General features: G+C 36.5%; 1 protein-coding gene across 1 annotated transcript; it reads right to left on the bottom strand.

Moving 5' to 3' along the window:
- Positions 1-4,661: 4,661 nt before the first annotated feature.
- LOC129280929 (uncharacterized) lies at positions 4,662-25,157 on the bottom strand. Its single transcript, XM_064112319.1, has 7 exons — positions 24,999-25,157; positions 22,796-22,810; positions 10,480-10,496; positions 9,906-9,988; positions 9,011-9,240; positions 7,735-7,804; positions 4,662-7,205 (listed from the first exon to the last, which is right to left on the bottom strand). Exons 5-7 carry the CDS (start codon positions 9,054-9,056, stop codon positions 6,707-6,709), a joined length of 615 nt encoding a protein of 204 aa, XP_063968389.1. The 5' UTR covers positions 9,057-9,240; positions 9,906-9,988; positions 10,480-10,496; positions 22,796-22,810; positions 24,999-25,157; the 3' UTR covers positions 4,662-6,706.
- Between the last annotated feature and the right edge of the window lie 2,146 nt (positions 25,158-27,303).

Raw genomic sequence — 27,303 nt, 5'->3', positions numbered from 1 at the left:
GTTCCAAAAGCTAGTCATGATCATGATCATGCGCAGAGTGGATTTATAGCAGTTGTTTCCAATACACAAACAGGTCACTAAACTTTACACCAAAAATGTGTATTGATCTGAAAAGAATTATTTCCAATCTATCATCCAACATTTGTTTATAAATCGTTTTAAACTCCCTCGAATATTTGATTTTTCTTCTACAGAACAATAGAACGGATTTGTCGTACATGTAAAACATCCCCATTTTATTTTCAATAACATTTTTTATTAATATAAAATTGAAACAAAAAAGTTTCATGCCAAGAAAAACAAGTATGCCCATAGAAAATACCAGGGCCCCGTCTACGAGATGCGATTGATCCGATCAACCACAACTATGGAAAGCCAGTAATACCAATGCTTATGTCTTAAAGGCATGTTTCTTCAAAATGTTTTCTAGATATGATGTATATACACACATTCGTTGCCCCCCCCCCCAACCTTTGTTTACAAAAGGACATCCGGACATACATGTATATATTTTGAATATGATCTCATCTTTCTTTATACATTGTAGATTTTAAGTGTGTGCGACAATCGATGCATAAGAGAGTATTTTCTATGATGTGGTTAACTTAAGTTCCATACAAAATGTTGTAAAAAGAACAAATAAGTGAACCATGAACCATGAACCATGAACCAATACATTCAAGGAATTAATCCCGCCGGGTACCCATACACACCACCCGGTTGAGTGCAGCATAATGTGGATCATTTTTATGCAACTGCAATTTCTAACAATCAACATTTTGTACGGAACATAAGTTAACCACATCATAAAAAATACTCTCTTATGCATCGATTGTCGCACACACTTAAAATCTATAAAGAAAGATGTTTCCCTGTATGCGAAAACTAGCTATTGCGCAAATTTCCTGTTACAAAATTATGACATTGTTGGATGTCCATATTATTTGAGGTTTAATCCCATCAATCGCAACTCTTGGTAAGACGAGACCTGGAAGTGTTTAAAGGAGAATGAAACTCTTGGAGCAAGTTAGCTTTTGTGAAAGCAGAAAAATCAAAGAATAAGATCAACAAAAGTTTGAGTAAAATAGGACTAGCAATAGAAGAGTTATGAGCATTTGAATGTCGAGATCACTAATGCTATGGAGATCCTCCCATTGGCAATGCGATCAAGATCTATGATGTCACAGATGAACAACTCTCCCCTTTTGGACACTGAAAATATACCCCAAAACATCTCTTTTTGCTCATTCTAATCATATGACAAACGATTCATCAATGATATAATGTTGTGAAACCTCTGTACGTGTCCTCCCATAAAGAGAACACCTCACCTTGTGATAGACTCTATAAAAGTGGGAATATAAGTGAAATAAGTACTAAAGTAATGAGGGAGTTGTACGTGTGTGACATCACAGATCTTGGTCGCATTGCCAATCGGAGGATCTACATGACATTAGTGATCTCAATATTCAAATGCTCATAACTTTCTTATTATTCATTCAATCTTCCTCAAACTTTCAACAATATGTTTCTTTGATTTTTCTCTTTGATATGGATTCAGCTGGTTTCAAGGGTTTCATTCTCCTTTAAGAAAAAAAAAACTCGAATAGGCCTATAAACTGTATATAAGCACTGAATAAGACAAATACAACCATCTCAATTTTTACGATTTCACACGAATATATACAAAATCAATGTCATTAAAAGAAAACAAAACATCAAGAATTTAAACACACAAACCTGTTTTGAACAGACAATTGATTAAAAAAAACCTTCACAAATGGCAAGCTTTTCTGAGTACAAATTAAGGCCAGCAGTGTTGCACACAGAGGCACTCTCAACACACAGGATTAATAACAAACATGCATTTCTTTTCCCATAGCAACAACACCGAATTGTTATACTGCGTATAAATAAACATTTTTATTATTTTATACAAACAATAATATTTACGTTAATACAATTTTGCTTTCCCTACATATAAAGAAAAATAAAGCTCGAGAAAGCTTAATTCTTTTGTTCTTGGCACAACAGCATACTTCTGAAAGTAATGAAAGTTATTGATATTTACAACCAGAGATGAATAACGACAACTTCATGAATCAATGATAATCTTAAGACATTAATTACCAATAATACTTCCATGCCGACATGCTTTGTTTTCCCCTTCCTGTTTACTCTTTCAACACAAACTCATTGAATATAGTGAATGAATACATACTTCCGAAACCATGGAAACATTTTATGCATTATTACAGTAAAGGTCACGCAGGAATAGAAGTATTATTGATAATAGTAGCAATAAAAATTGCAATAATAATAATTATCGTTATTATTATTACTCTATTATCACACTAATAATAAGAACAACCAGTGATACTAACGCAATTTTACGCAGCATGCTATAGAAAAGTAATCTATTCCAAAATTATGATTACGTGTACCAACTACCACTCCCTGGGGAAGATTCTTGTCATACTCTTTCTGTTTATAATCACATACAAGTTCACCAACGCATACTCGCGTATATGTTGCATGGGTCGTGGAATGTTTTATTTTTCTCAAAGAGGGCGGGGGTGGCTGACCATGCAAATCCCAAATGGTACACTGCAAAAACTCCGGTGTTGATTTAACACCAGCCCGAAATCTATATCTGTCCACACCAGAGAAGTGTTAAACAGCACCAGTTTCGTTTTGGTCTAACATCAGAAATTTGTTTATACAACACCAATTAGCTTTAAAACAGCATCGGTTTGATTCCAAACTGGTGTTGTTTCAATACTTCTCTGGTGTGGACATAATTTATTTCGGGCTGGTGTTAAATCAACACCAGCGTTTTTGCAGTGTATACACAGCAAAAACTGTGGTGTTAACCGGTGTACATAGAGGACCACACCAGTTATTTTACACCGGTGTTAAATTGGTGGTGTTAGTTTTACACCTATAGGTGTTATTACAACACCTATGGTTGTTACATTTACACTCTTTGGTGTTATGTTCAATCTCTAGGGTGTTATTTTAACACCTCAGGGTGTGGTCCTCTATTAACGCCAATTGGTGTCAGTTTTAAACTACAGTTTTTACAGTGTGGACAGTGGCTATCCCTTGACTCAAGTGTTGTTGTGACGATTGAATTACAGCCAAACTCTTCGTATGAGGGAATGTACATGTAAGTGAAGCCCATTCCCTTTTTTAGGCTTAGACCTAAACTACAAATGAATTAGTCCATCAGGCTCGTGCAAAACGTACTGATTAATCTAAAGAGCAACGGTGATAGATCATAGCCCTGAGGGGTGGAACTTTCCTGGGCGCCTCATTCCCTCTCATTACTTGCGGCACAACAGGGTGCATTAATTTCTTGGGAAACTGGAGAGCATAGCACTACTAATCAAAGCCGAACGCAGATTTTTTTTAACGGGGTGCGGGCTCGTATTTTTTTTTCGAAAAAAATTGAAAGCGAGGGAGCGGAGCGATTGAGCTTGTCATTGAGGCGCTTATGCATACTGTAAAGTCAAACTGAAGTATTTTTCATGAATACTTTTGATGACTTTTTTTACAAATTTTCTTAAAAAAAAAATATTAGTACATACATGGAGTATACCATACAAAAAGACGAAGTTCAGGCTTTCGTTCTATATTATATTTTTTGGCGACATTGGCGTACAATGCATCAATGAAAAGGTTAGGCTATATCTGGTATTACAATGTCGTTATTTAAAGTAAAGTTTTTAGACTCGAGCGCCAGTCGCTGATGGCACAGTCTTTCGCGACGGTGCACAGTGGGCCGGGGCGAAACAAAAGTGCGCCAAAAGTCATTTTGGGCAATTTCAGATTTTAAATTTTTGTCATGCCCAGCTGAAAGACAACACTTTGAAGAATACTCCAGCGAAATATTTCATTCGGGAATTTGCATAAAGGTTGTTAATTTCCTACCTCAAATCGTAAAATGCGACATTTTGCGAAATACCGCGTATATGACAACTTAGTTGAAAAACAAGCCATTTCACAAGAGGTTTTTCATGTAGGAATCTGAAATGGCACCCACATGATCCTGATATATTCTTTTTTTCATGTAAAATGGTTCAAAGTAGATAAAAGACACATTTCAGGAGGTTTATAGGATAATTATTCCTTGTAATAGGCTGATAATCCATGTTTTTTTTAATTTACATTAGAAACGTTTGTATTTCCGTGGATTTCCGTTTAAATTCTATCATCATCTCTTTGCCAAATATCTAAGCTTTAAGTCGATACCAAATTTAGCTGCCTGTTTTTGCCCGTTTTCATGTTAAAGCCGATTTTACTTGACACAACACCCCCAAAACCTGTTAAAAAACGGTCATTTTTATACCGCGCGGTCATCGCAGCGCACCGTGTGGGTGTACATTGCCGTTCATTTTTGCACGGCGAGGACGATTCCCCTTCCATTCCATAAAAATGACATGAATTCCGGGCATAATGCAACCAAATAAAAGTTGATAATGCATATTAGGGCTACCCGCCCCTCTTCCAGAGATAAAAGTTACTTGTAGAATAATTTCAGCCAAAAACCCTCCTCATAGTAGTACAATCGTGGTGTTATATACTCTGCGTTTTACCCAAGTCTACACCGGTTGATAAAGCACGGTTAATATTTTTCTGATTTTTAAGTATTTTTTTTTAATCTAATGATCATTTTGATGCCATAAAATTATTTTCAGGATCTCATACACACTTTTTAGGCATGTGAGAAACATAAACCAACATTCAATCTCTGGTCAATCTTAAAGTAACATATAACACAAAGTTTATACTGCACATTGTTTAGCGTAATTTGTCTTTTCACATATAGGTTTTAAGTAGCCAATCAAAATTTGGTATCAAAGTGACGTCATATCGGCTTTAAATTATGTTCAGTCGATTCTACGCCCAAAATTACCCCTAATCAACATGTTAAAGTAAAAATATAACACGGAATATAATTTTGGCGCACTTTCAACTCATTCTGGCCCACTGTGCGGTGGCACGAAAAATAAAACACGCACACGACTTTCAAAAGCAGGACAATTGCTTCCGGATAGATGCTATTCAATTTTGAATCTGTGTGTAACTTCGAAAAGTAAATAGAATCAACCAATCGCCGGGCAGGATCTTTTTTCCCCTTCCCTCCGGAGCCTTTTAAATGTTGGCTATGAAACTGGCGAAACAAGGATCGTGTTCCATGGATCTTTGGAAATACATGTAAAACATAGCTAAACATGGTGGATCTGAAATGAAAATGCACTTGGCCTCCTCCCAAAGAATAATAATAGTAATAATAATAATAATAATTTTTGTCGGGCATTCATCTAAACTCTGAATATTGCAGATTCTGCCCAGATTTTCAATTGGAAAATTCCGTGAAAACTATTACTCTATAAAATCCCCGTAGGTGGTTTCAGACCGCCTCGAAGTTCGCCAGTTCCAGGTATTCTCTGATCGGGAAATTTACCCCGATCAGAAAATACCAGGTATTTTGGCGGTGTGAAAGCAAACTACGCGTAATATCCCCGAAAGAAAATACCCGATAAATAGTAGGTACTTGGCGAAATTACGAGAACTTTCGCGGGGATTTTTCCAAGGTCGTGGGTATTTTGGCGGTCTGAAAGCAAATTACGGGAACTTTTAGCCCAGCGTGTCGTTGGGTGCGGCGCCGTGCATGGGTTGCTGCTGGGCTAGTGATTTTGAATTTCGCGCCTTGCTGCTTATCAGACCATACTGCGCATGCTCGTAACTTCAGGAACTTATCCCGAAGGGTATGTTTCAGGGCGGTGTGAATGCAGGAATAATTAATGGGTATTTTTCAGCCTAAAAAAGTTCTCGTAATTTAACGGGGATTATTGTGATCGAGGCGGTTTGAAACCACCTCGTGAGGAGTATTGATGGAGTCGTTCTTGCAGGATCTATGTTGGATTATTGAGCCGGGTAGGCGTCAGTGGGTTTTGACAAGAGGCAAGCCCATCTAAATGATCACATCATAATTGCCTTACATCAATTCCATTCAATGTTATTAGGGATGGTGAATCTGCCACTGCTTGAAGAATCAAACGTGGTCAAATGCATGAATACCTATGAAGCTATAATATAATAAAGTAAACAATATATACATACGAAGTACAAAGTTTGGGTATCATGTTTAGATAAATCCAACGAATAGTCATAAAACAAAGATCGAATATCAAAAGTTGAAATATTTATGGCATTGAAAGGTATTTTGCACGTTGCCTGTCAGAATCACATGACTCGATCATTCAAGCACAGTAAACATGTAAATCGTATTGATTTGTAGTCTATATCAAGGTCGACGTTTCAAAAAGCTGTTCGTTAGTTAAGAGTGACTTTAAGAACGGCTGGTGATCCTTTCTTGTTGTAAATCGTATACCCCAAAATGTTCATTGTAAGGATCACCATTCGTTCTTAAAGTCACTGACTTATGGACAGCTTTATGAAACGGCCCCGGGGGACATGCATATGCATAGTCATGTGTATGTAAGCGGTGTTGACTTGAAAACAGCCCGGTATCTGGAGGATTTGGGTGGAATTTCTTGGAGATTCAATAGAACCCCTCCCCCTCCCCTCCACCCCCACTGATGCATACGTCCATGAATCTGAAAACAATCGTCCTATCAAACAAAATGCGTTTCAAACTAGTGAATAATTACTTTACCGAGCAATACATTCGAGGGATCTATACGGGTTTTGGGGGTGGTGACGCTATACCCTCATTAGCATAAGCTCCACCACCGGTTTCTTTAAAAGGAATCGTTTCGGTGGGCTTTGCGCTTTTCTTCTCATCTCCGTCAAATTCGGCCGAGGGGCTAACACTCGAAGACCGTGGTTGTGGAGAATCGCATTCGTCATTTGGTTTACACACGATGTAAATGTAAATGCAGAAACCTAGGACGACGGCACCCTGGAGGAGGCTGAAGACGATGAAGACGACGTCGAAAGGCGAACTGAGGCCAACGGCAAGAAGGGCGATGACCCACCCACAGAAGCAAGCGGACGTCGCAAGGCATTGAGAGATCCTTCGCCAAGCATCGCATCGCCCTGTCTTATTTTTCTTGGTGCTTTCTCCTCGAAGAAAGCATATAGCCACCACGTTCGTGACGTTGATAGCAAATAACAAAGCTGCGATGAAGACGATATTAGTCACATGGATGTCATAGACAGCAACCAGGAAGTACCTGTGTGGGAAAAATTAGATTTGACATTTCAAATGCTCATGTAATCCAATACGCTGATGGACGAAATTTAAGAGGAAAGACGCGTATCTCTCGAAGAATTACACCACCACCACCAAATAATCGCCTATTCTCGCCATACAAATTAAGGTTCCATGACGTTTGCTCCGGAGACTATTACTCCGCCCAAGATTCCCAACAGTAGTCAAATTGACCAACTTCAACCCTCGGTTTTACACTATACCCTACCCTTGACCTATAAACTTAACATAAAACCTTATTGCAACCCTAACCCTATAACTTAGACGAAATTTCAACCCGGAACAATTGTCATGTCACCTACTTTAACGGCACCATTAATGCTCTTCTTCCACTAATATATAAACCTTGAGCACCCTAAAATACAGTGGATTATTTGGATTTTCGCACATTATAAATGCCTTAAGTATTATCTATTATTATGATCATGAAATTGGTCTAAACATTATTTTCTAAACTGTAGATTAACTGCTGCATAATAAAACGGACGTACCCTTTGCATGGTGATGTGACATCTTCTGCAAGTACTGCAAATTCTATAATACTCTTCAAAAGAGGAACACCTGCATAAGAAAGAGCATGATTGTAAACACTGATTATTTCTAAAAACCCAACAGCCTCTTTGAAAGAAGATATTCACACAGGTGACAAGTCGGTTTAATTAAAATTCAGAAAATTAGAGATTAATGTAATATATTAAATCTTTTACGAAAATCAAAGAATAACATATGACAATAGTCGTACGCGAGCCTTATGCCATTATAAGAATACGATTTAAGGCGGTGTTGAAAATCAATATAAGTTGAACGAATACATTATAATCAGACAAACAAAACGCTGTAAATTTACAATAACAATTTAACAAGGAGTAATAAAAAAGGAGGAAACATAATGGTGAAAGTTTGAAAGAAATTGGACAGGCAATAATTAAGTTATGGCTGCTTTAAAATTGAAATCCCTAACACTATGAAGATTTCAAATTGGCGATTAATTCAGGACAAGGGGCAAGGACAACTTTCCCATAGGCCATGTACTTAAATATATGGAATGTGTGGTTTTCTCCCAAGTACCCATTCCCCTGGGGCAGTAATCTAAATATGACAAGGCAATATATTGTTTTATCTGCTCATGAAAGAAAATATAATTTGAAGAAAAACTTTGGAAAAAATGACATTTTAGCCATTTCATATATTGGGGTACATCAGTACATGGAACATATGACATCATAATTATGTGCGTCCAATTTGAAGTTTCCATAGGTATAGTGATTACCGATTTTACAGATTTTAAACAATCATAACTTTTTTATTGTTTATCCGATATTGTTCAAACTTTGACCTATAGACTAGTCCGATTTTTCTTTTCCTCTAAAATCAAGCTTTTATTTGGGTTGGATTTCTTTTTAATGTGATGATAATTTCACACTGTGCACACCTCAACGGTGTGATTGTTCATTGTGTTCACATACATGTAGTTGACTATGTAAAAGAGTGATTCAAGAACATAGAAAATGCATTGCCAAATGCCCCTCACGACAAAGAGCAAACAAGAAGTCCAAGTCGCAAATTTTTGAGTGAAAATAGCAGATCCGTCCTGGACTATGGATAATGGGACATATTTGCAATTTTTCGTCGACTCCAAAACTGCTGCCAAAGACCTCTCAGCTGTCTTTGGTCATTTGGCAATTATTTTCGATAAGTTTTATACTGTGTTCTTGAATCCGGTTTTGGTTGTGGTAAGTAATCTCCCTATTTTAATAATTGACTCACCCCAGCAGCACAGTCCAACCAACAACGACCCTAGCTTGATGGACATCGGTTTGTCCCTGATCAAAAGACATGTGGCGATGGCCTCAACCAGGAGCGAAGACCACGAGGCAACCAGCAACCAGTCGACGAGAAAGTTAAGGGCAAAATTCGTCGGGTGAAAAACGTTCGACACAAAGAAAATCAACAGAGCAAGTTGAGCACAAGAGGAATTGATGACAGTCCAGAGAATCCTGAAAAATGGATTACGAAATCATGCATTTGATATGTTTCAGTAATCAGACAAGGTTGCGAGCTTTCTTTCCGTTCTCACCCAGTGGAACTTCCTTCGATTAAACACAAATTTGAAATAGATTTGCGTTCAATTCTATATTATCTTCTTGTAAAATCCTCGTTTGATTTGCAATTGAACGAAAGTTTCCATTAGACAGCCCCCGGACAATTCCAACCTGATAACTCCTTCCCCCGAAGCACACCTTCCCCCACAGGACAACTACCCAAGGGACAACTATCCGGTAAAGAAGCAAAATAAGTCCTCGACCTCAAAAATTTAAAGGAAGCACAATTCAAGAGAGTATATATTGATATGTAACTGGCAAATCTGGTTCAACATCTGCACGAAAATACCTATTTAGAGTGTGAAAATCTTGGATAACTGCACAGATATCCGCGTTTGCGTGTCCTAGCGGCCTGCCGTTGAATCCTCATTTTGTTTTGGGGTTTGTTTTTTCCAGAACGATAAACGACTTAATGGCAGTGACTGGGTTGATGGTATCTAGCAACCCCCTCCCCGGCGCTGCGAGCCTGCGACCAAAATGTAGGTTTAAATTCAATTAACCATAATTTACACAATAGGTCATCATAAACGGGTTGCAATGTGCTAAACGAGAAATCTTACCTCTTTTTACTAAGCACAAAACAGATGATAAGTGATGAGAATATTAAAACAATTGCAGGGATGGCTCCGCCTAATATCAAACCCTAAATTGAAAATAAAAACAAAACATGGTAGTCACAAGATTATTTCATTAATTTCGATTTTGCTCAACAACACTCGTAATTTACATCACATCTTGATAACATTTTCAGTGAAATGCTTCTTTTATCAAATCTAAAAATAAACAAAAAGTAATATTTAGTTGTAATATTTTGTAAACGCATACGGGCACAAATGGACAAAAATTTATCATGCCTCGGCAGTAAGTCCTCTTAAGCCCCTTTCACAATTGGTGGTGCGACTGCTTACAACTGTGTGCAACATAAATTATATTGTGACCGAATGATCGCAAGCGATCGCAAGAGCGATTGTGAAAGCCCCTTTACATCCGAAAAAGTCCAATCCGTCCCTTTTTTAAACTTATTCAAACGAGAATGGTGTTGAAAGTAAAAAAGCTGATTGCATGAATTTGCTGCTCGTGGTGTTAACATATTAATCAAAATTATTGTGAAAAAAAGTTGATACATGTACTTACCTCATTCAGAACAGGTTCTGTTTAGCACACCATCCAGCATAAGTAAAGAAAAAAGAAAAAGGGCAATGTCAATAAGCAGATAAGCAATGCAGGAAAAAATGCAAGATCAAAATCATCTGGTAATATGATCTCCTTATTTCTTCGTAAATTCAATAAACGGCGGTTGACGTTGAATACTCAATACATATTCAATGTAATTTTTCAAGAGAATATTCAGTTTAAGCGCTTTTATTTCTCATGTGTCAAGTGAGTAATCAAAGAATATAATGTAAAACATAACAAAGTAGTAAATAAACAATTGAGACAAATTGGCAAGAAATCTTACATACATTTACCGAATCGATAGCTAGATTACTCATGATGTCGAAAACATGAGAATTGAGACACAAAAAAAGCAGAGTTTGTAGACGGTTGGTGCGATTAAATACGATATCTAAGTCATTTATTCCAAATAAGATTGTATACAGTATATAATATCATTGACCATTATGCATTGCCTTAAAAAACAAGACATTAAAAACATCAATTAAAAAAAGGAATAATAATCTAAACAAGACGAGAAAAGAACTAATGTATTTTTTTAAAGATGAGAGGAGAAACATGAGAAAGATGAGACGTTTTTTAAACCCTTCCACATGTTTCCTTTATTGACATTACAAAAGCACTTCTTCACAAAATATTATGATTCATATAAAAAATATATCACAAAAGATCAGTTCATACAATACATCCATGAATCGTACATAATTGAAAAAAATTAGAAAAGTAGACTAAAAAACATTTGTGGAACCGAAACAACTTTTTTTCGAAATTATTTTCTTTAAGATTTGTTTTAGCTATGTACTTCTCCGCATCATAATATTTTTCATCACTATCAAGATCTTTTCAAAGGATGGTATTTGACTCTCATATTTAGCTAAGTAAATTTATGTTCTTGCAATGATCAAAACACAATTTAAGGCATCATTATGGCCTTCAAGTAAACCAGATAATTTATTTTTATTTGGGAGTCTTATTTTTTGTTTAAGTCTTGATAAAAAAAAACATTGTTCAAGTTTAAACTAAATTCGTTTTGAAAAAAGACAAGAACAAAATTTATGTACAAGTGTCTCAACGCTGTTATTACAAAAAGTACAATTTCTATCAGGAACTAAATTGAAATTAAATAATGAATCGTTCACATGAAGTATCATGTTTGTTATTTTATATTGAAATCATTTCATGCTAACATCAACAGTTGACTGAATAGGAATTATACTATATGAATAAAAAAAAGTTTTGTCCTCTAATTCTACATGTATTTTCCAATTGGAAAGACTCTGACATTCCATTTCTTATGTTTTAAAAGTGACTGATAAATATGGGAACACCCTTTCATCCTTTTCAATATAACAAGTAATGATTCTGATATAATACATGCGGGTTCTGTCAACTTTTTTTTATCACATTCTTTTCTAAACCAGCCCGGATGGCATTGCATATTCCATAAGAATAAATGAAATTAATTTCTATATCAAATTCATTCTTTAATAATTATGTAAATGCGAAAGAAACGTACCATCATTATTCAAAATATCATTGATATAGCGTACACCTTTCTTACGCCAACCTTTTAGAAATATTGTATAATTGTTTATTATTATCCTTCGGTTATTCCTAAGAGGTTGAGAAGTACTATTAGTATAGTAGAAATTACAAACAGCCCCGAAAGGGCCAGAAACACCTCTTTCCAAACAGTATTAGGCATAAAACCGGTAATTGTTTGTAATATTCAGACCCCATACCATTGAGGACAAATTGAAGGAGGCAAAAAAGAGAAAAACATATAAAAAGTAAAAATTTCGTCTGATGAATCAATAATAAATCTTCTGATCCATAGGGAATGAAACCTTTGGAACAAGTAGGCTTGTGCCGAAACAGAAAAATCAAAGAATAAAAACAAGGAAAGTTTGAGAAAAATCGGACAAATAATGAGAAAGTTATGAGCATTTGAATATTGCAATCTCTAATGCTACGGAGATCTTCCCATTGGCAACGCGACAAGGATGTGTGATGTGACACACGAACAACTTTCCCTTTGATGGACTATGAAATACCCTGAAAATGTGTCTTTTTGCTTTTTCGTATGGTGATACAAACTCTTTATCCATGATGAATTCTTTAAAAATCTGTATTACATGCCCTCCTATAGAAAGAATACATGTTCTTTTGATAGATGTCATAAAAGAGGCAATTTAAGTGAAATATATACTAAAGTAATGGGGAGAGTTGTTCAAGAGTGACATCCGCTGAACTAGAAATACGTATTTCTAGTTCAGTGGTGACATCACACATCTTTGTCGCATTGCCAATGTGAGGATCTCCATAGCATTAGTGATCGCAATATTCAAAAGCTCATAACTTTCTCATTATTTGTCCGATTTTCCTCAAACTTTCTTTGATCTGTTTCTTTGATTTTTCTGTTTTCACACAAGCTATCTTGGTCCAAAGGTTTCATTCTCCTTTAAGTGATATTATGTGTAAGAAAATAATTATCTGTCATTTGAACACCATCCTCCCAATAAGTGATACATTTGTTTTCGCCCTATTGTATCAGGCTTATCAGCCCATATAAAGGGGAAAAACATCGATTTAAATCCGTTATAATTTGTGAATTTGGTTCTGAAAGCGAAAGAAACGTGTAATTCAATTTGGGTATAAGCAACGACTTAACGACGCGGACTCGTCCTACAAGAGTCAATTATTTTTTCAACCACAAACTCATTTTTATTTATTTATTCATTTAAAATTATTAATTTCAACAAGGGTGTCTATAGCGGCTGAAAAAGCAGAATTGCATAACCCTTTACAATCATTTACATAAAAATACATTCATCGAATTAAACAAACCCAATTTACACAAATTCTACATCATAAGAAATATAAAAACACTTAGAAAGGTTGTTTTATCATGTTGGGGTGCATGTATTAAATTATGACATTTATCCCCATCGTGATAAACCAGAATATTATTGAAAATAATATGCAACATTTTATATAGCGCTTAATACAAATGTTTATAAGCGCTGCATACTATTACCCCCGGCTTTAATAGCACGGCTACCCTGATCGGGCGCATCGAGCATTCACGGAATTTCTTCCTACCGGGTACCCATTTACTACACCTGGGTCGAGAGTGGCAAATGTAGATAAACGCCTTGCCAAAGAACGCTAGTGCTGCGGTGGGATTTGAACCCCGGACCTTGTGGTCCACAGTCCGGAGACTTATCCACTGAGCCACAACACCTCTACATTTGAAAATACATTTGACTCTTTATTTCTCTAATCTTTTCACAAGAAAACGAAAATTGGAGCATGAAAATTACATCTAAATGAACAGATGAATGAATGTGAAAACAAGAAAGGTTCCACGTTTAAAACATTCACTATTGAAGATAGAATAAGAAATAATAAATCTTACATATACGATTCTAGAATTAATCGTTCTAAACGTCTTTTGAAGGGAACGATCCTGGGAATCAATATGACAGATTAGTACATAGGATATACATTTTTTTCTTCAAGGGATACTCCGGTCTGAATTATCTAAATAAATAGAGTAAAATTCACATATATAGCAATATGCTGAAAATGTCATCAAATTTGGATAACAAATAAATAAAAGAAGTTATTGAATCTTAAAGATTTGCATCATTCCGGTGAAACAGTTCTAGGCACGTCTTCATGAATATTCATTAGATGGGCTGATTATGTCACATTCCCACTTTCCTTTTTCTATAACATGAAATCATAATTGTTTCATTTGTCATAATGTGTAAATGATGTGTCTCCATTATGATGAAATAGGTTGCAGCAAAAAATAACTTGTGCACTTAATCAGTTGTCAATCCAATTGTTCTCGATAGAAAAAATTGAATAAACCTAAATTCATATAATAAAATACAAAGGAACAAGTGGGGATATGACATCATCCGCCCACCTCATGAATATTCATGAAGACATGCCTAAAACTGTTTCAACGGAATAATGCAAATCTTTAAAATTCAATAACTTCGTTATTTGTTATTCGATTTTGATCAAATTTTCAGCATTTTGCTCTGTGAAATTTTGAACTCTATTTTAAATATGCTCCGGGCTGAAGATATTTATATCTCAATAAATTATTGAGATATAAATATCTTCAGCCCGGAGCATCCATTTAACAGGACTAAAGCACAATATTATATTATTCAACTGCCTACATATTGAGGAGAGAAGACAAACGAACAAACAAACAAAAAGTTGAGAATGAGGGGAGCTCATGTTTTTTTTTGGCGGGGGCCTCAGAAAACTAGAAAAAAGGATCGGAAGTAATGAAACTATAAGATATACAAGATTAATTGTATATCTCTAATCTTTGACATGTGTTGACAAACTTTCAAAGGTATAAACAAATTGCATGGACATTTTGATGGAATGATCCTCAAATGAATTTGACACATACATATAGATATTCTAAAACCAGGAAGGTACTGGGTTTCTATTCAACTCGACTAAAAACAGCTGTAACTTCATTTATTTTTTTACCACATTATTCTGGACTTTTGGTCGGAAAGGTATTCAAATTCACTTCGTAACAGTCACAGAATTGCAATTACAGTGCCGGCCGCGGGAAACGTCACAGTGCCCCCTAGGGCGAACGCGGTAGCCCGTAGCGGACATTTGAGGGGAGCGGACGAGGGAAGACGCCCGCGTCCGCTCCCCTAGGGCATGAGTGCCCTAGGGGAGCGCCCGAGGATAGTGCCCGCGTCTATCCTAGGGTGTTTCCCTAGGATGTTCGGCCGTGCATTCTTGGTCGAAAGAGGTCTGATTTGACACATTCGTTCAAGACTGCATGTGATTTTATCTCATATCAAGCATAAGTTTTCGATAGTTTATTGTGGATAAAATCTGTTATGAAAATTACAAAGTTTTGGGTTGATAACTGGGATCTTAGGCTTTTCACCGAATTACTTATTGTGTTCGATTACACACTGGCACCAGCGTAAAGGGTCCTTTCCTATACATGTATATGAATATTCTCCCGTGGTGTCCGTTATTTCATTCACTGACTTGGTTAGTCGTGATCGTAAATGAGTTTCTGACGAAGGAGCAGGTATTTGTCGATGTTGACCCTACATTCCAGAGGTCGTCCTAGAACTATTTACTCTATTCTTTCCCTACATGGTCATCCTTTTTTATATACCCTGACATGCCTTTCAGGCGCGGATCTACGAGATGCAGATAAAAGGGAGAAGAAGAAAGCAAAAATGAAAGAAAAGCCGAAAATGAAGGGATGGATTGAAGACGAGAAGGAAAGAGATAAGATAAATAGAAAAAGTGAGAGAAGGGGAAAGGGGAGAAAGAGAAAATAGAGCGGGGGGGGGGGGGGAGGAGAAAGAGGGAGAGGGGGTAAAGAAAAGAAATAAGGAAAAGGTGAAATGGAGAAGAAAACAGAGGGGATAAAAAAGGGAAGGTGAGGCAGAAAGAAAAGAGGGAAAAGGAGAAAAGGAAAATAGATTGAAAATCGAAGGGGAGAAGAAGATACAAAGGAAGAAAAGGAAGGACAGAATGAGAAAGAGAGAATGATAAGGAGGGGGAAATTAAATAAAATGAAGAAGGGAGACATAATAAAATGGAGTAAAAAAGAGAGAAAGGGAAGAGAAGGAAGGGCGCAGGAAAAGGTAAGAAGTACAGGGGACAATAGAAGTGGGACTTAAGAAAAAGTAGAGGAAAAGAGAGAAAGTGGGAAGAAAAATTTGGGAATTTGTCCAGATTTTCATGTCATAAAATACGTTAGTAACTCGCATTTGCCCATTTTTACGCTGATGACAAGTATTGAACATTCTTGCGCTTAATCTATTATTTTCTCTCACCATGCTCACAATTTCCTGCTCTCGTTGCATCAATTAAAAACTTATCCCGAATTTACATCCGCTAATTCAAGAAAGAAGAAAGAAAAATGAAAGAAAAAGGCAAATAGGAAGGGATGGAGGGAAAATGAGAAGGAAATAGAAGAAGTGAGAGAAGCAGAAGGGAGCGAAGAAACGAAGGGGAAAGGGGAGAAAGAGAAAATAGAGGGGGCTTATTGTTTCATGGTAATATGGATACCATATAGTTCTGCAGTACTTAGTTATGAAATTTGTTTTACTCAGTAATGCTCACGCGTGATGATTAAAAGGATTTTCGACTATATAAAGGTGAACCGGGACGGGGCTTTCATTCTTTAACTTGGCTTGACTGACTCCTTTGTTCCCCCAAAAGAATTGTTAGGTTTGATAGTTAGCGTTTGCGTGAGCACCCACCAAAACTCTTTACAAAAGAAAAGAATGGTTTGTATAGCTGCTCCATTCTTGCTTTGTCGGCAAGTGATAATTAACTCGTTAAGTACCCATTCCACACACTACGTCATAGTCGCTTTCGAAAACATACTTTTACTAGGGTATGTGTTTAAACATTGAAGCTAAATGCGCTAGAATTTTTTTAAATAGTTACATTATGTAAATAGCTTTTGTTGCTTTTCTCTGAAGCGCATTGAGCATCCAATCAAGATGGAAAGTGCGCCTTACAAATGCCATGTATTATTATTTTTAGCTGCCATATAACACTGAATTCTGTATTATACCAAATTGTGACTTGGTTTTATCATTTCCAATTCATATAACAAAGTATATTTCTTCCTCCTCATTTATTATATCACCACTTTCATCTCTTCCTAATTCGAATATCTACCAATGTAACTTAAAAACCGCAATAGAGTGCAGGTAATGTGATCAGATGTTTTAGCAAAAAGATAAATCTGTTTTATCTGTTACATTTAGGTAAATTTATACTTTTTATAGGGTGAGGGTTTTAGAGACCCGATTTGAACCGAAATGAAAAGAACATCCTCATTTATTGTTGTTAACACATCAACAAATTAATCCCCCCCCCCCCCCCATTTCTATGAACATCCTGTCATAAATTGGGAAGCGGATGTGATCAAAGGAGATCAAAGGTGTGGGCGGGGAGCAAGACTCTACCAGACTGTTGACAATAACAAAAGAACCAAATAACAAATCGATGAGCACAACCAGTTTTGCTGGTGTTCGCTTTTTGCACGTCTACTTTGTATGATCTTGGTCATACTAGTATTCGTTTTCACGTACCTTTCATTCCCTTTATTAGGGTTTTATCAACCATGCCAACGAATTGACGATCCCAATATTGACCGCACGTTTGTTATAACATAATGAGAATTCGCAAATGCCCTTGATATTCATAATTCTGTTTTATTTTAAGCTTGTTATTAATGTTTGTTAACATTCACTCTGTTAATAACTTGTCAATTTTGATTTACAAAAAAAAATCAAGTCTGCTTATTAATGTCTTTTGTCTATTTTAATTATTTTTTTGTTGTTGATATGCCTTTCTTTCTTCTTTCCTGATTCCACCTTGTGCACCCCGTTAAAACTCAAGGAAGAATGTTTCAAATGTTTTCTAGTTCTTACACTGTTCATAATAAGGAGATGGGAATTGGTGTAAAGTTCACGCTGAAGGGAGAGGAATGGGTACGTATGGAGAGAAAAAAAACTTATCACAAAAGATAAAGAATTGATCTCCATGACATTAAATCACATTTGTGTCCTATTTTTTAAACAAATTTGTATGATACATGTATGCCTCCCACGTAAGGCGTAAGGAAAATAAGTTTACCTAATGCATCAAATTAGATTAATTGATTAGATTCATTGCGGTAAATGAACAACAATAAATTCGATGTTCCAGCAAGGGTGACCAGATTTCACAAAATTAAATACGGGAAATCAACAAAGCACTATGTACCATCGGATCGACCGAGCCAGGCCAAAAAATCAACAAAAATGCTACACAATGTTAGACTTGTTAACAAAATATATTAAGAAAGGGGAAGGGAGGGTGAGCGGAAGAAACAAAAGAGAAAAAAAATAGGAAACAAGAAATGAATTGAGAGGAAAGAAAAAAAATAAGGAAAAATTAAAAGGAAAAAAGTTTGAATAAAAGGATGAAAGAAAGAATAAAAGACAGATAACAGTTTCCGTCATTACTTGAAATGAATAAAGAAAGAAAGAATTAAAATAAAGGAAGGAAGATGAATAAATGTGTGAAAGAAAAAAACATAAGGAGAGAAAAGAGAAAAGTAAGAAAAATTGAGGAAAAGAGAAAGAAAGAAAGAAAAAGAATTCCTTCATTATTTGAAAGAAACAAAGACAGAAGAAAACATGAAGGAAGGAAGAAAGGAAAGAGGGAATAAGGGAAAAGAATTAAAAGGGGAAAACAGAAATGAAAAAATGAAAGAAAAGAAAACAAATAACATCTAAAAAAAAATCTAGAATAGATTCTGATCACGCTAGTTTAAAAATATAATGGTCTATCACAACATAACCAAAGTACATGCACATGTAAACATAATGCAATGTACGTACCCTAGGGTACCCGAGGATAAGTGCGGGCACGGCCAATATTATATAGCACGCGGGAAACTGCGGGCGCGGCTAAACACCCTAGGGGGCTCCCCTTGAATACCCTCGGTTAGACGCAAAAGCCCCCTAGGGTGTTTGCGTGCTCGGGCGTGACGTTTCCTGCGGCCGGCACTGTAAATGGCGGTTATCAATTCTTTTAATTTGTACAAGGTTCATTTCACATCCACTTATTGATAGATTATTTTATAATTCCTTTATAATCTCTATATACTGCCCGGCTACACTGTCGAGTGAAACGCTAACTCTTCAAAACCATGGTCTAAATTACAACGTTTTGTAGTTGCGCAGCAACATGCCGGATGACATCATATTTGTTCCAAGGGGGTTCCCCGATTGTGAACTCAGCGTGGGCGTTGTCTGGTTAATGTACATGAACTATTGATATATTCATGCGATACTGGTACATTCAGCCTGCACTGCAGCATTGTCTATGAAAATGATACATGCTTCATTGAGAATGTGCACTGATCTAGATGACTTTTTGTCTACAGTCTATATCGGGGAGCGTTGTCGTTTAGCATGCGCATGAGATATTATGTATTGCATATTATTCTGCCAAGATGGCGCTGATTATGCTAAACCTGTCCTATTTCCATCCGACTCAACCATTTTTATATGACTGTATTGGTGAGAGGACTGCAGCCATGTGAACGTGCTCACAATGCGGAATGTGTTAGCAGTATCGCGGTAGGCCTAGGAAATTTTGATGAGGGTAGAAGGCGGGGCCGGTGGGGGGGGGGGGGGTCAAGATGACAGAAGGATGACGCCATGTTTTTTTTTTCAATTGCCAATTCTTAAGTGATCCATCTTATCTATATTCCATCTATTTCATTTCATTTCATTTTCATTTCATTTCATTTTATTTTCCACACATCAATCAAAATACAAAGAAAAACATACAACTCATTCCGAAATAGTATGTATAATTACAATATAAATGCAGATTCTAAGTGGATGGACCTAAAGTATAAAAGCAAAAGCTTGTTGTGGATAGGCCCTTAACAAATAATTAATGTGTAATCATTGATAGCTAAAAAAAATAGAGCTGAGCTCGGAGAAAGTTACAGAAACTGGACAAGGACAAAAACGGAGAACGTTACAAAGAACAGGGACACACAGGTAACTAGACAAAACCAAGGAAGACAAAGCAAAACATAAAAGAAAGAAAGAAGGAAAGAAGAGAAGACCCGTCTATTATATTGCTGTTCACGATTACGACGTGTAAGTATGACATGAAATATTTTGACAGAATTGGTCGTATCTCGTATGCCAATGAAATAAAAAATAGTAGACGGGTCCTTTGTAAGGGTATCTGCAGCTGTAAATATGAATACATGTCATTTATTTACAATGACAAACATACGGACATAGTGAGGGGATGGAGCACCTGGCAGACGAGGAAAAGAAAAAAAAACTTGATAGTTGCTAGGTGAGAAAAAGTATTAAAGGAAACAAAACTTCGAAGAGGTACGTGGTTGATAAAAGAGTTTCCCTGACTACCAGGTGCCCAATCCACTCTCCGACCGTCCTAAAAGTAATACACAATTGAGTACAAATAGGTAAATATATATTGTGTATTTAAAGCGTTCCCCATTATCCCCTTCTAACATAACATTAGTAGTGAAGGTCCCTCTGCCCCCCACCCCCCCCCCCCCATTCGGTGTCACCTCCCACGTGACTTTGTATGTAGACAAGGAGGGGTCTTCTTTGAATTCCGGCATGAGTCATTTTCCCATTTTAAGAGGAAAATCAGTTTGGCCGTGCACTTAAGTGCACTTAATGAACCTGAAACGTGAACTGTTGTAAACCTTTTGTAAACAATTTAAACCTCCTAAATCTTGGCAGAAAACAATTGACATGATTAAAGCGATGTTTTGAAATAGAAGGTAGCATATAATGGTAGCTGCAAGATGATTTAAAAAAAAAACAAGCGAATTCAGAAAAAAAGATATTTGATGCACATTGCATTTCTATTGAACCTTTTCTTTCCTCTCTTTAATTATTTCCTTTACTTTTATTCATTTTATATCCAACTATAGGGCTCCTTTAAAAAATCCCAAACTGTATAAAATATAAATAAAAATACAAGACGTAGTCTGTAAAATGTGAAGCCTCCAATTAGAATGCGACAGAAAAGGCACAAGATATACACCACAATATACATGATACAAGGTTAGGGCGGAGAACCGAGTTGGAAAGTATTGGGACCTGAAAACGCATAAAATCTCAATCTTAGGGCCATTTTCATTTTTATGTACGCGCTGAAAAAAGGGTGGGAGAGGTGCAATCCCCCCCCCCCCCGCCACAGCAATATGGACAGGTGAGGTATTATTCAAGTCTATATCAGCTTCTGAATGAATCTGTTATTGGTATTTTCAATGCGATTTAGCGAATAGAGTTAGCGTGTCCATGAACCCTACCACGTGTCAAACATTAGTGTAGGCCTTACATTTGTGCTCAAAAGTTAGTGAACCCCATCACAAAATGCATTTGTTCTTGCCGAGGGTTGAATGTAGTACACAACAACACTACATTGCTCGGCGAGCTCAGAGAAACAAACTTTATTGAATATAATATTTTATCACCTGGCTTTATGAATCAAATATTCAAAACATGGCAGAACTTTAACAATTTAAATATATTCATTTCTGGTGGGGTTCACTAACTTTTGAGCACCACTGCCGGATGTGTATCATTTTGGCGGTTTAAGGGCGGCACATTACGTTCCATACCCATGAACTCTGCACCCAAGGGTGCAGAGTTTGATATGCGTTGAAAAGAAGATCAATACCTTTCACAATCACAGTATGCCTCAAGAAAAACAAAACAAAACACGGGGGTAATGCGACCCCATATGATTGTTTGAGTAGTGAAAAAAGATAATTATGATTGAGTAGTGAAAAGAGAGAAAAGGGAAAGAAGGACAAACGTAAAGAAGGGTATTTTTTTTTTAACCCACCATTGGCATTTATTATATACATAGTTGAACATTCAAAATCACATCACATGTTTACATATTTCTTTTTCAAACAAATATTCCAAATTAAATTCTCGACAATCTTTTCCTGTTTTGTTTCTTATAAGTATACATTTATAAATGCACCAAAAAGCAATTGTAAGAAAAGAAGTAAAGAAGTGTATGAAAATGAGAGGCACAAGTCGTAGCTAACTGAAAACAAACATTAGCATACGAAGATCTCTATAAGTAGGCCTATATGAAAATTGTGTCATCAAATACCCTTTTTACACACGCTAAAATTTCCTTAACCCCGTACTATAGGTGGGGCTAAATTGCCATTTAGCCCCACCTATAGTACGGGGTTAAGCTTAGCCCACTTTCTTTTTACACAGCATTTTTGCAAAGTGGGCTAACCCCACCTTTAGTACGGGATTATTTGGCCCTGCAAAAAAGCAGGTTTATCCCAGCAATTGCGGTGCTAAGAGCGATAGTACGGGGTTAAGATCGCTAGTGTAAAACGAAAGTGGGCTAAGCTTAACCCCGTACTTATAGGTGGGGCTAAATGGCAATTTAGCCCCACCTATAGTACGGGGTTAAGGAAATTTTAGCGTGTGTAAAAAGGTACGAGTTAATGAGCTACCACTAGTCCGGGGTTAGCGAGTTTCGTGTGTGAAAAGCAAGCATTCCTTATCCGGGGTTAGCAATAACAATTTGGCATGTGTGAAAAGGAAAAAAAAATAGTACGGGGTTAAGGATAGTACGGGGTTAGCGATAGTCCGGGGCTAAGAAAATCCTGTGTAAAAAGGGTATTTAAAATGAGCGTCGAAGGTTAACTTACGTGGAGGACAAGAGTCTGTTGATAGAAATTAAATGAAATTGAATGAAATAAAAAAAATAATAATAAAAAGTGAAAACGAAGAATACTAGCACATCAATGATGTGGAGCTCATCCTGCATCGTGCCACGAAATTTAACACAATTTTTTTTTAGCCCAGTCATGCCAGTTGACACTGTAGTGAACTACAGTGCGTATAAAAAAACGGGACAGTTTTGAAAAGTCTATAAAAAATTTGTTTCAAAATATTATATCTATATTTTGATGTTAATAGATGCTCTTAGATCTTATCTTTCAAATGCCATTTAAAAAAATAAATTTTGTTCATGCTTGAGCGAACACGGGATGTTTTTGTCAGGGGTTCAAAAAGAGGCTTGCGCCAAAATGGCAGAAATTAGAAATTTGATGATTAGACTTTTGGCTAATCAGCATACTTTCTCTTAATCTTTTCATTATCTTTGCCATAATTTTCGAATTATGCTGTCAAATTTCATTTACAAATTTATTTGTTTACCTGAATTATTTTGTTTTTCATTTAAACCTCTTTTACCTTTGAATTTTCCTTCATATGTAAGATAAGAAGACCTTTCGTCAACCCAAGTAAGAAGATTTACATTTTTAATTGGGAGAATTTGTGATGATTCAAATCCTTTTATTATGTGAAACAAATTATGTTATGATATCTTTAAAAAACATGAATCCATTTTCAAGAAGTTATTGAATCCTTCACCAAGTTTAATTATGTTCTTGACAGGACAAACAGGAAAGAACTCATGTCTTTCAATGGCATTGGTGTATTGAGTCAATTTTGAAGGAGCAAGATATAGCAGATCGGGTAAAATGTATTAAAAAGTTGTGAAGTGAGCAAGCAAAAATTTCCACTTTTTTATTAAAATATCAAATTTTGTGATTTTGACATAATATTCAGAAAATTATATTATATTTCGTTTTTTATGTTTTCTGTTGTTTTTCTTTCCACTTTTTTTTCATGATTTTTTTTAATTGGTGGGGGGGGGGAGCACCCCCGAGCCCCCACCCATCAGAATGCCACTGTTCAAAGGCACCATAACCTTTGTAGCACACAATGAAAGGATTTGGAAAAAAAAAACACGCTCTCCCATACTTCGGTTTAAAAAAAATGTTCTTGCCTAAAGAAGGAATTTTCATTGCTAAAGAGAACATATTAAAAAGGAACAACAACAGAAATATTCAAGCAAATAAGTAGATTTGGAAATGAATTTTGACCGGATAATTCGAAAATTATGGCAAAGATAATGAAAAGGTTAAGAGGAAGTCTGCTGATTAGCAAGAAGTCCGGCCATCATATTTATCATTTTATGCCATTTTGGCGCAAGCCTCCTTTTTAACCCCAGACAAAAACATTCCGTGTTCGCTCAAGCATGAACGAAACTAAATTATGTTAATGTCATTTGAAGGATAAGACTTCAGAGCTCCTATTGACACCAAAATATAGAAATCATAATTTAAAACAACAATTTTATAGACTTTTCAAATCCGTCCCGTTTTTTTTTATACGCACTGTATATATTGGTGACATAAATTGAGGAAACAGAATTTAAATTGATGAAGAGATGACAGAGAGGAAACAATTTTTGTGTGATTCATGAATTGTGATTCATGAATGAATTTTGTATTAATTAGCATAAATCATTTTCTGGTCAAAATTTCTAAATTCTGTGTAGAACCTTGGTGAACCTCATGTAGCTCTCAGATGGAAAAAAAAAATCAGTCAACAAATACATAAGAAGCATTTTTGTGAGTTTTGATGTCTCACTCCGACTCAGTACAGTGCTGATGTATGTTCTGCATGCACTTACAAAATGATGCGTGACTGCGGAAGGGCATACCGGGGTGGGGCACAATTTTGGTCTCATAAGTTACGCGAGACTTGAATGTAAAAAGTCTGCGAACGACGCGGTCAAAAAAAAATGCGCAGCGGATTGATTGCCAAAAGTGTCGTGGGGGAGGGCTGAATCAGCCCCTCCCCCATACTTGTTAGGGTTAAACCCGTCACTCTAACAGATTGTTTAAAGTTTTAATCAATTGTTTAAACTTTTTTATTGTTTAGACTTTTTAGCAATTTGTTTAAAACTTCAACACAATAGTTGAGAGTGACGGGCTGAAACAAAGTGCTATAAATATAGCGTTTTAACAACGCTTAATTCAAAAAGTATTTGATCCTTACCACAACATGACAGTCTCTTAACATCGAATGGAGGTGGCGATTTGTTACAATTGGCTTTGGATGTGCGTGGGAGGCAAACATCTACATGATCTAGGGCCTCACTACCAGCAGCCCCGATGATGGTAGCCGCCAGGGAGAAGGTTGCTAATAATCCACTCACCATCTGGAAATTATAAAACGAAAAAAAAAAATAAGAGCATGATGATGATTGCGCTCTTGAAAGGACGGTTAAAAAGAAATCGTTAATGAACCATTACTGACTTGAGTAAAAATTAGCGAGTTTTTAGAAATGCAACGGGGACGGATTCTACAACATAGTAAATCTGTTGAAAATACCCGTTATATCGCAATGAACAACTGAGAGGTCTTTGTCGAAAATGGGTGCCCCGGGATAGCAGATCGCCGTGAGATTTGGAGCTGACCAAAAAAATGCAAAATTGTCGTTTGTCTAAAGTAAAGGAAAACACTTCTGTTTTGATTCAACGATTTTCAAAAAGGGCTGCTTTGCCATGAAGGGCTTTTTACAATAGATTTTCAACGTTCCAAAAAGCGTCTGCGTAGTGTTCGCGAAAACTCCCTTTAATATGGATTTCATAATATAGCGCTGGCGTACAAACGAGGGTGCATTGGGGGAATGTAAAAAAACACAACCAAAAACAAAAAACAAAAAAGGAAGGGAATAGGGGTGAAATATGATACTATTTTCTAAATGATATGGAAAAAATCTATCATTAAATCATATTTTTTGTATGAAAAAGGTACAAGGGCGCCGGAAGCGGGGGGCAAGGGGGGGGGCACTTGCCCCCCCCCCCCAAATAAAATGTTTGGGGGGCAAAACGAGATTTTGCCCCCCCCCCCCCCCCCCCCAATGTGCCCCCCAAAAGTAGAAAACTGATAAATTATTTAAGGACAAAAGTAAACGATAAAGGCACTTTTCTGCCTAAAAATTGTAATTTCCATTGTCAAAATGAAAAAATTTCGCCCCTGACGGGGCAATTACATATCATAGTACTAAGCCTCGCGTCTTTTGACGAACATGTCCCTCTGTGAAACATACCTTTCATAAGCCCCTTTTCCATCTTATTACAGCGTGATAACGTTTAACCTTTTAATGAATACATTTCAGACTAAAACCGAATGGCAAATTGAGAGTTGTACACCAATGCATGCTGGCTGTGTCGGCTAACAAACGCACGGTCGCCCAGAAACGCTCAGACCGGACCCGATATCACTAACGCGCGTTTACTCGAACGCTAGTTACTCGAGCAACTATTATAGAATCTATGTCATAGCTGTCAAGCCCAGAAACCATGCATAACATCTCGAGGTCGTCAATATCTCATATACTTGTTGCCTATGTAAGTCATCCCTGAAATTGTAAGTATAGATTAATAAACATATAGATTTAAATTATGAAAACTTATTTCAATTATTTCATTTTCAACTAAATATAAATTGAGTTAATACAATGATAACAAGTCAGTGCCCTTAAGGAAATACCAAGGTCATTTCAACTCAATATAGACATGTTATCAGAAAATTACACACATAATAATTATGTGTAGAGGAATATAATTTATAATTTGTAAAAATGGTGAATCCCACTCGAAAGCATCTTAGAGATAATGTTTAATAAAATCATCTGTGAAAGTGTTTCCTTGATCCGAATCATATTATCCGAGATATGAATAAAAATGTAAATAAAGAATATAAAAGAAATATAAGCGTTACAGTACTGCTCTACTATTTTCATAGCCCCGTATTTTCCTCGATTCCTTTTCATTGGCATGATTGGCAGGCGTTTTGTCTGATACTATTTCAGCTCATATGATATAGCACTTTTGTATTTTAGATTCCAAGACTCCTTCCCAGTACCTGTTACTAATCAGATCGAGAGGCAGCTATGTTCTCTGGTTTATCCCAGCTTTTGTTATTCATGGATGTATGCAAAAATCTAAAAAAATCCGGAGGTGGGTGGGGCTGCAAGACCTAAATTTTCGAAGATACTTAAGAGCGAGGGGTTTGTGATGGGGGAGCTTTTGCATTTTCTAGAATAAAATTAAAGGATTTCGTGCACACTTTTGGTGAATTTTGTGAATTTTTGCTCTCTCGATCGGCGGCCCCCGGCTGCGTACGATCATGTTTGCCATCTCAAAGTCTTTAAAAGGCCTATATTACTTTGGTTTGAAACAATTTCGTTTGCCAGGCTCGTCATTTGCTGGAACTGCGACCCTGATCATGAAGAAACACCAGTCTGGGTCAATAGGGAGGAAACAAAACTAGTTATGGTCACATTTTCCCCAGA

This window comes from Lytechinus pictus, chromosome 17, assembly GCF_037042905.1.
Source record: "Lytechinus pictus isolate F3 Inbred chromosome 17, Lp3.0, whole genome shotgun sequence".
Taxonomy (NCBI): domain Eukaryota; kingdom Metazoa; phylum Echinodermata; class Echinoidea; order Temnopleuroida; family Toxopneustidae; genus Lytechinus; species Lytechinus pictus.
Note: the sequence above shows the minus strand (reverse complement) of the source record. Positions and strands in the feature narration are given on the sequence as shown.

Bases quoted from the DNA above. Each gene is read 5' to 3' on its own strand.
- LOC129280929 (XM_064112319.1), bottom strand. From the start codon at position 9,056: ATGTCCATCAAGCTAGGGTCGTTGTTGGTTGGACTGTGCTGCTGGG. The intron at 7,805-9,010 runs GTGAGTCAATTA...TTTCTTATGCAG, and splicing joins GGTTGGACTGTGCTGCTGGG to GTGTTCCTCTTTTGAAGAGT. The intron at 7,206-7,734 runs GTACGTCCGTTT...TTTCCCACACAG, and splicing joins GTCACATCACCATGCAAAGG to GTACTTCCTGGTTGCTGTCT.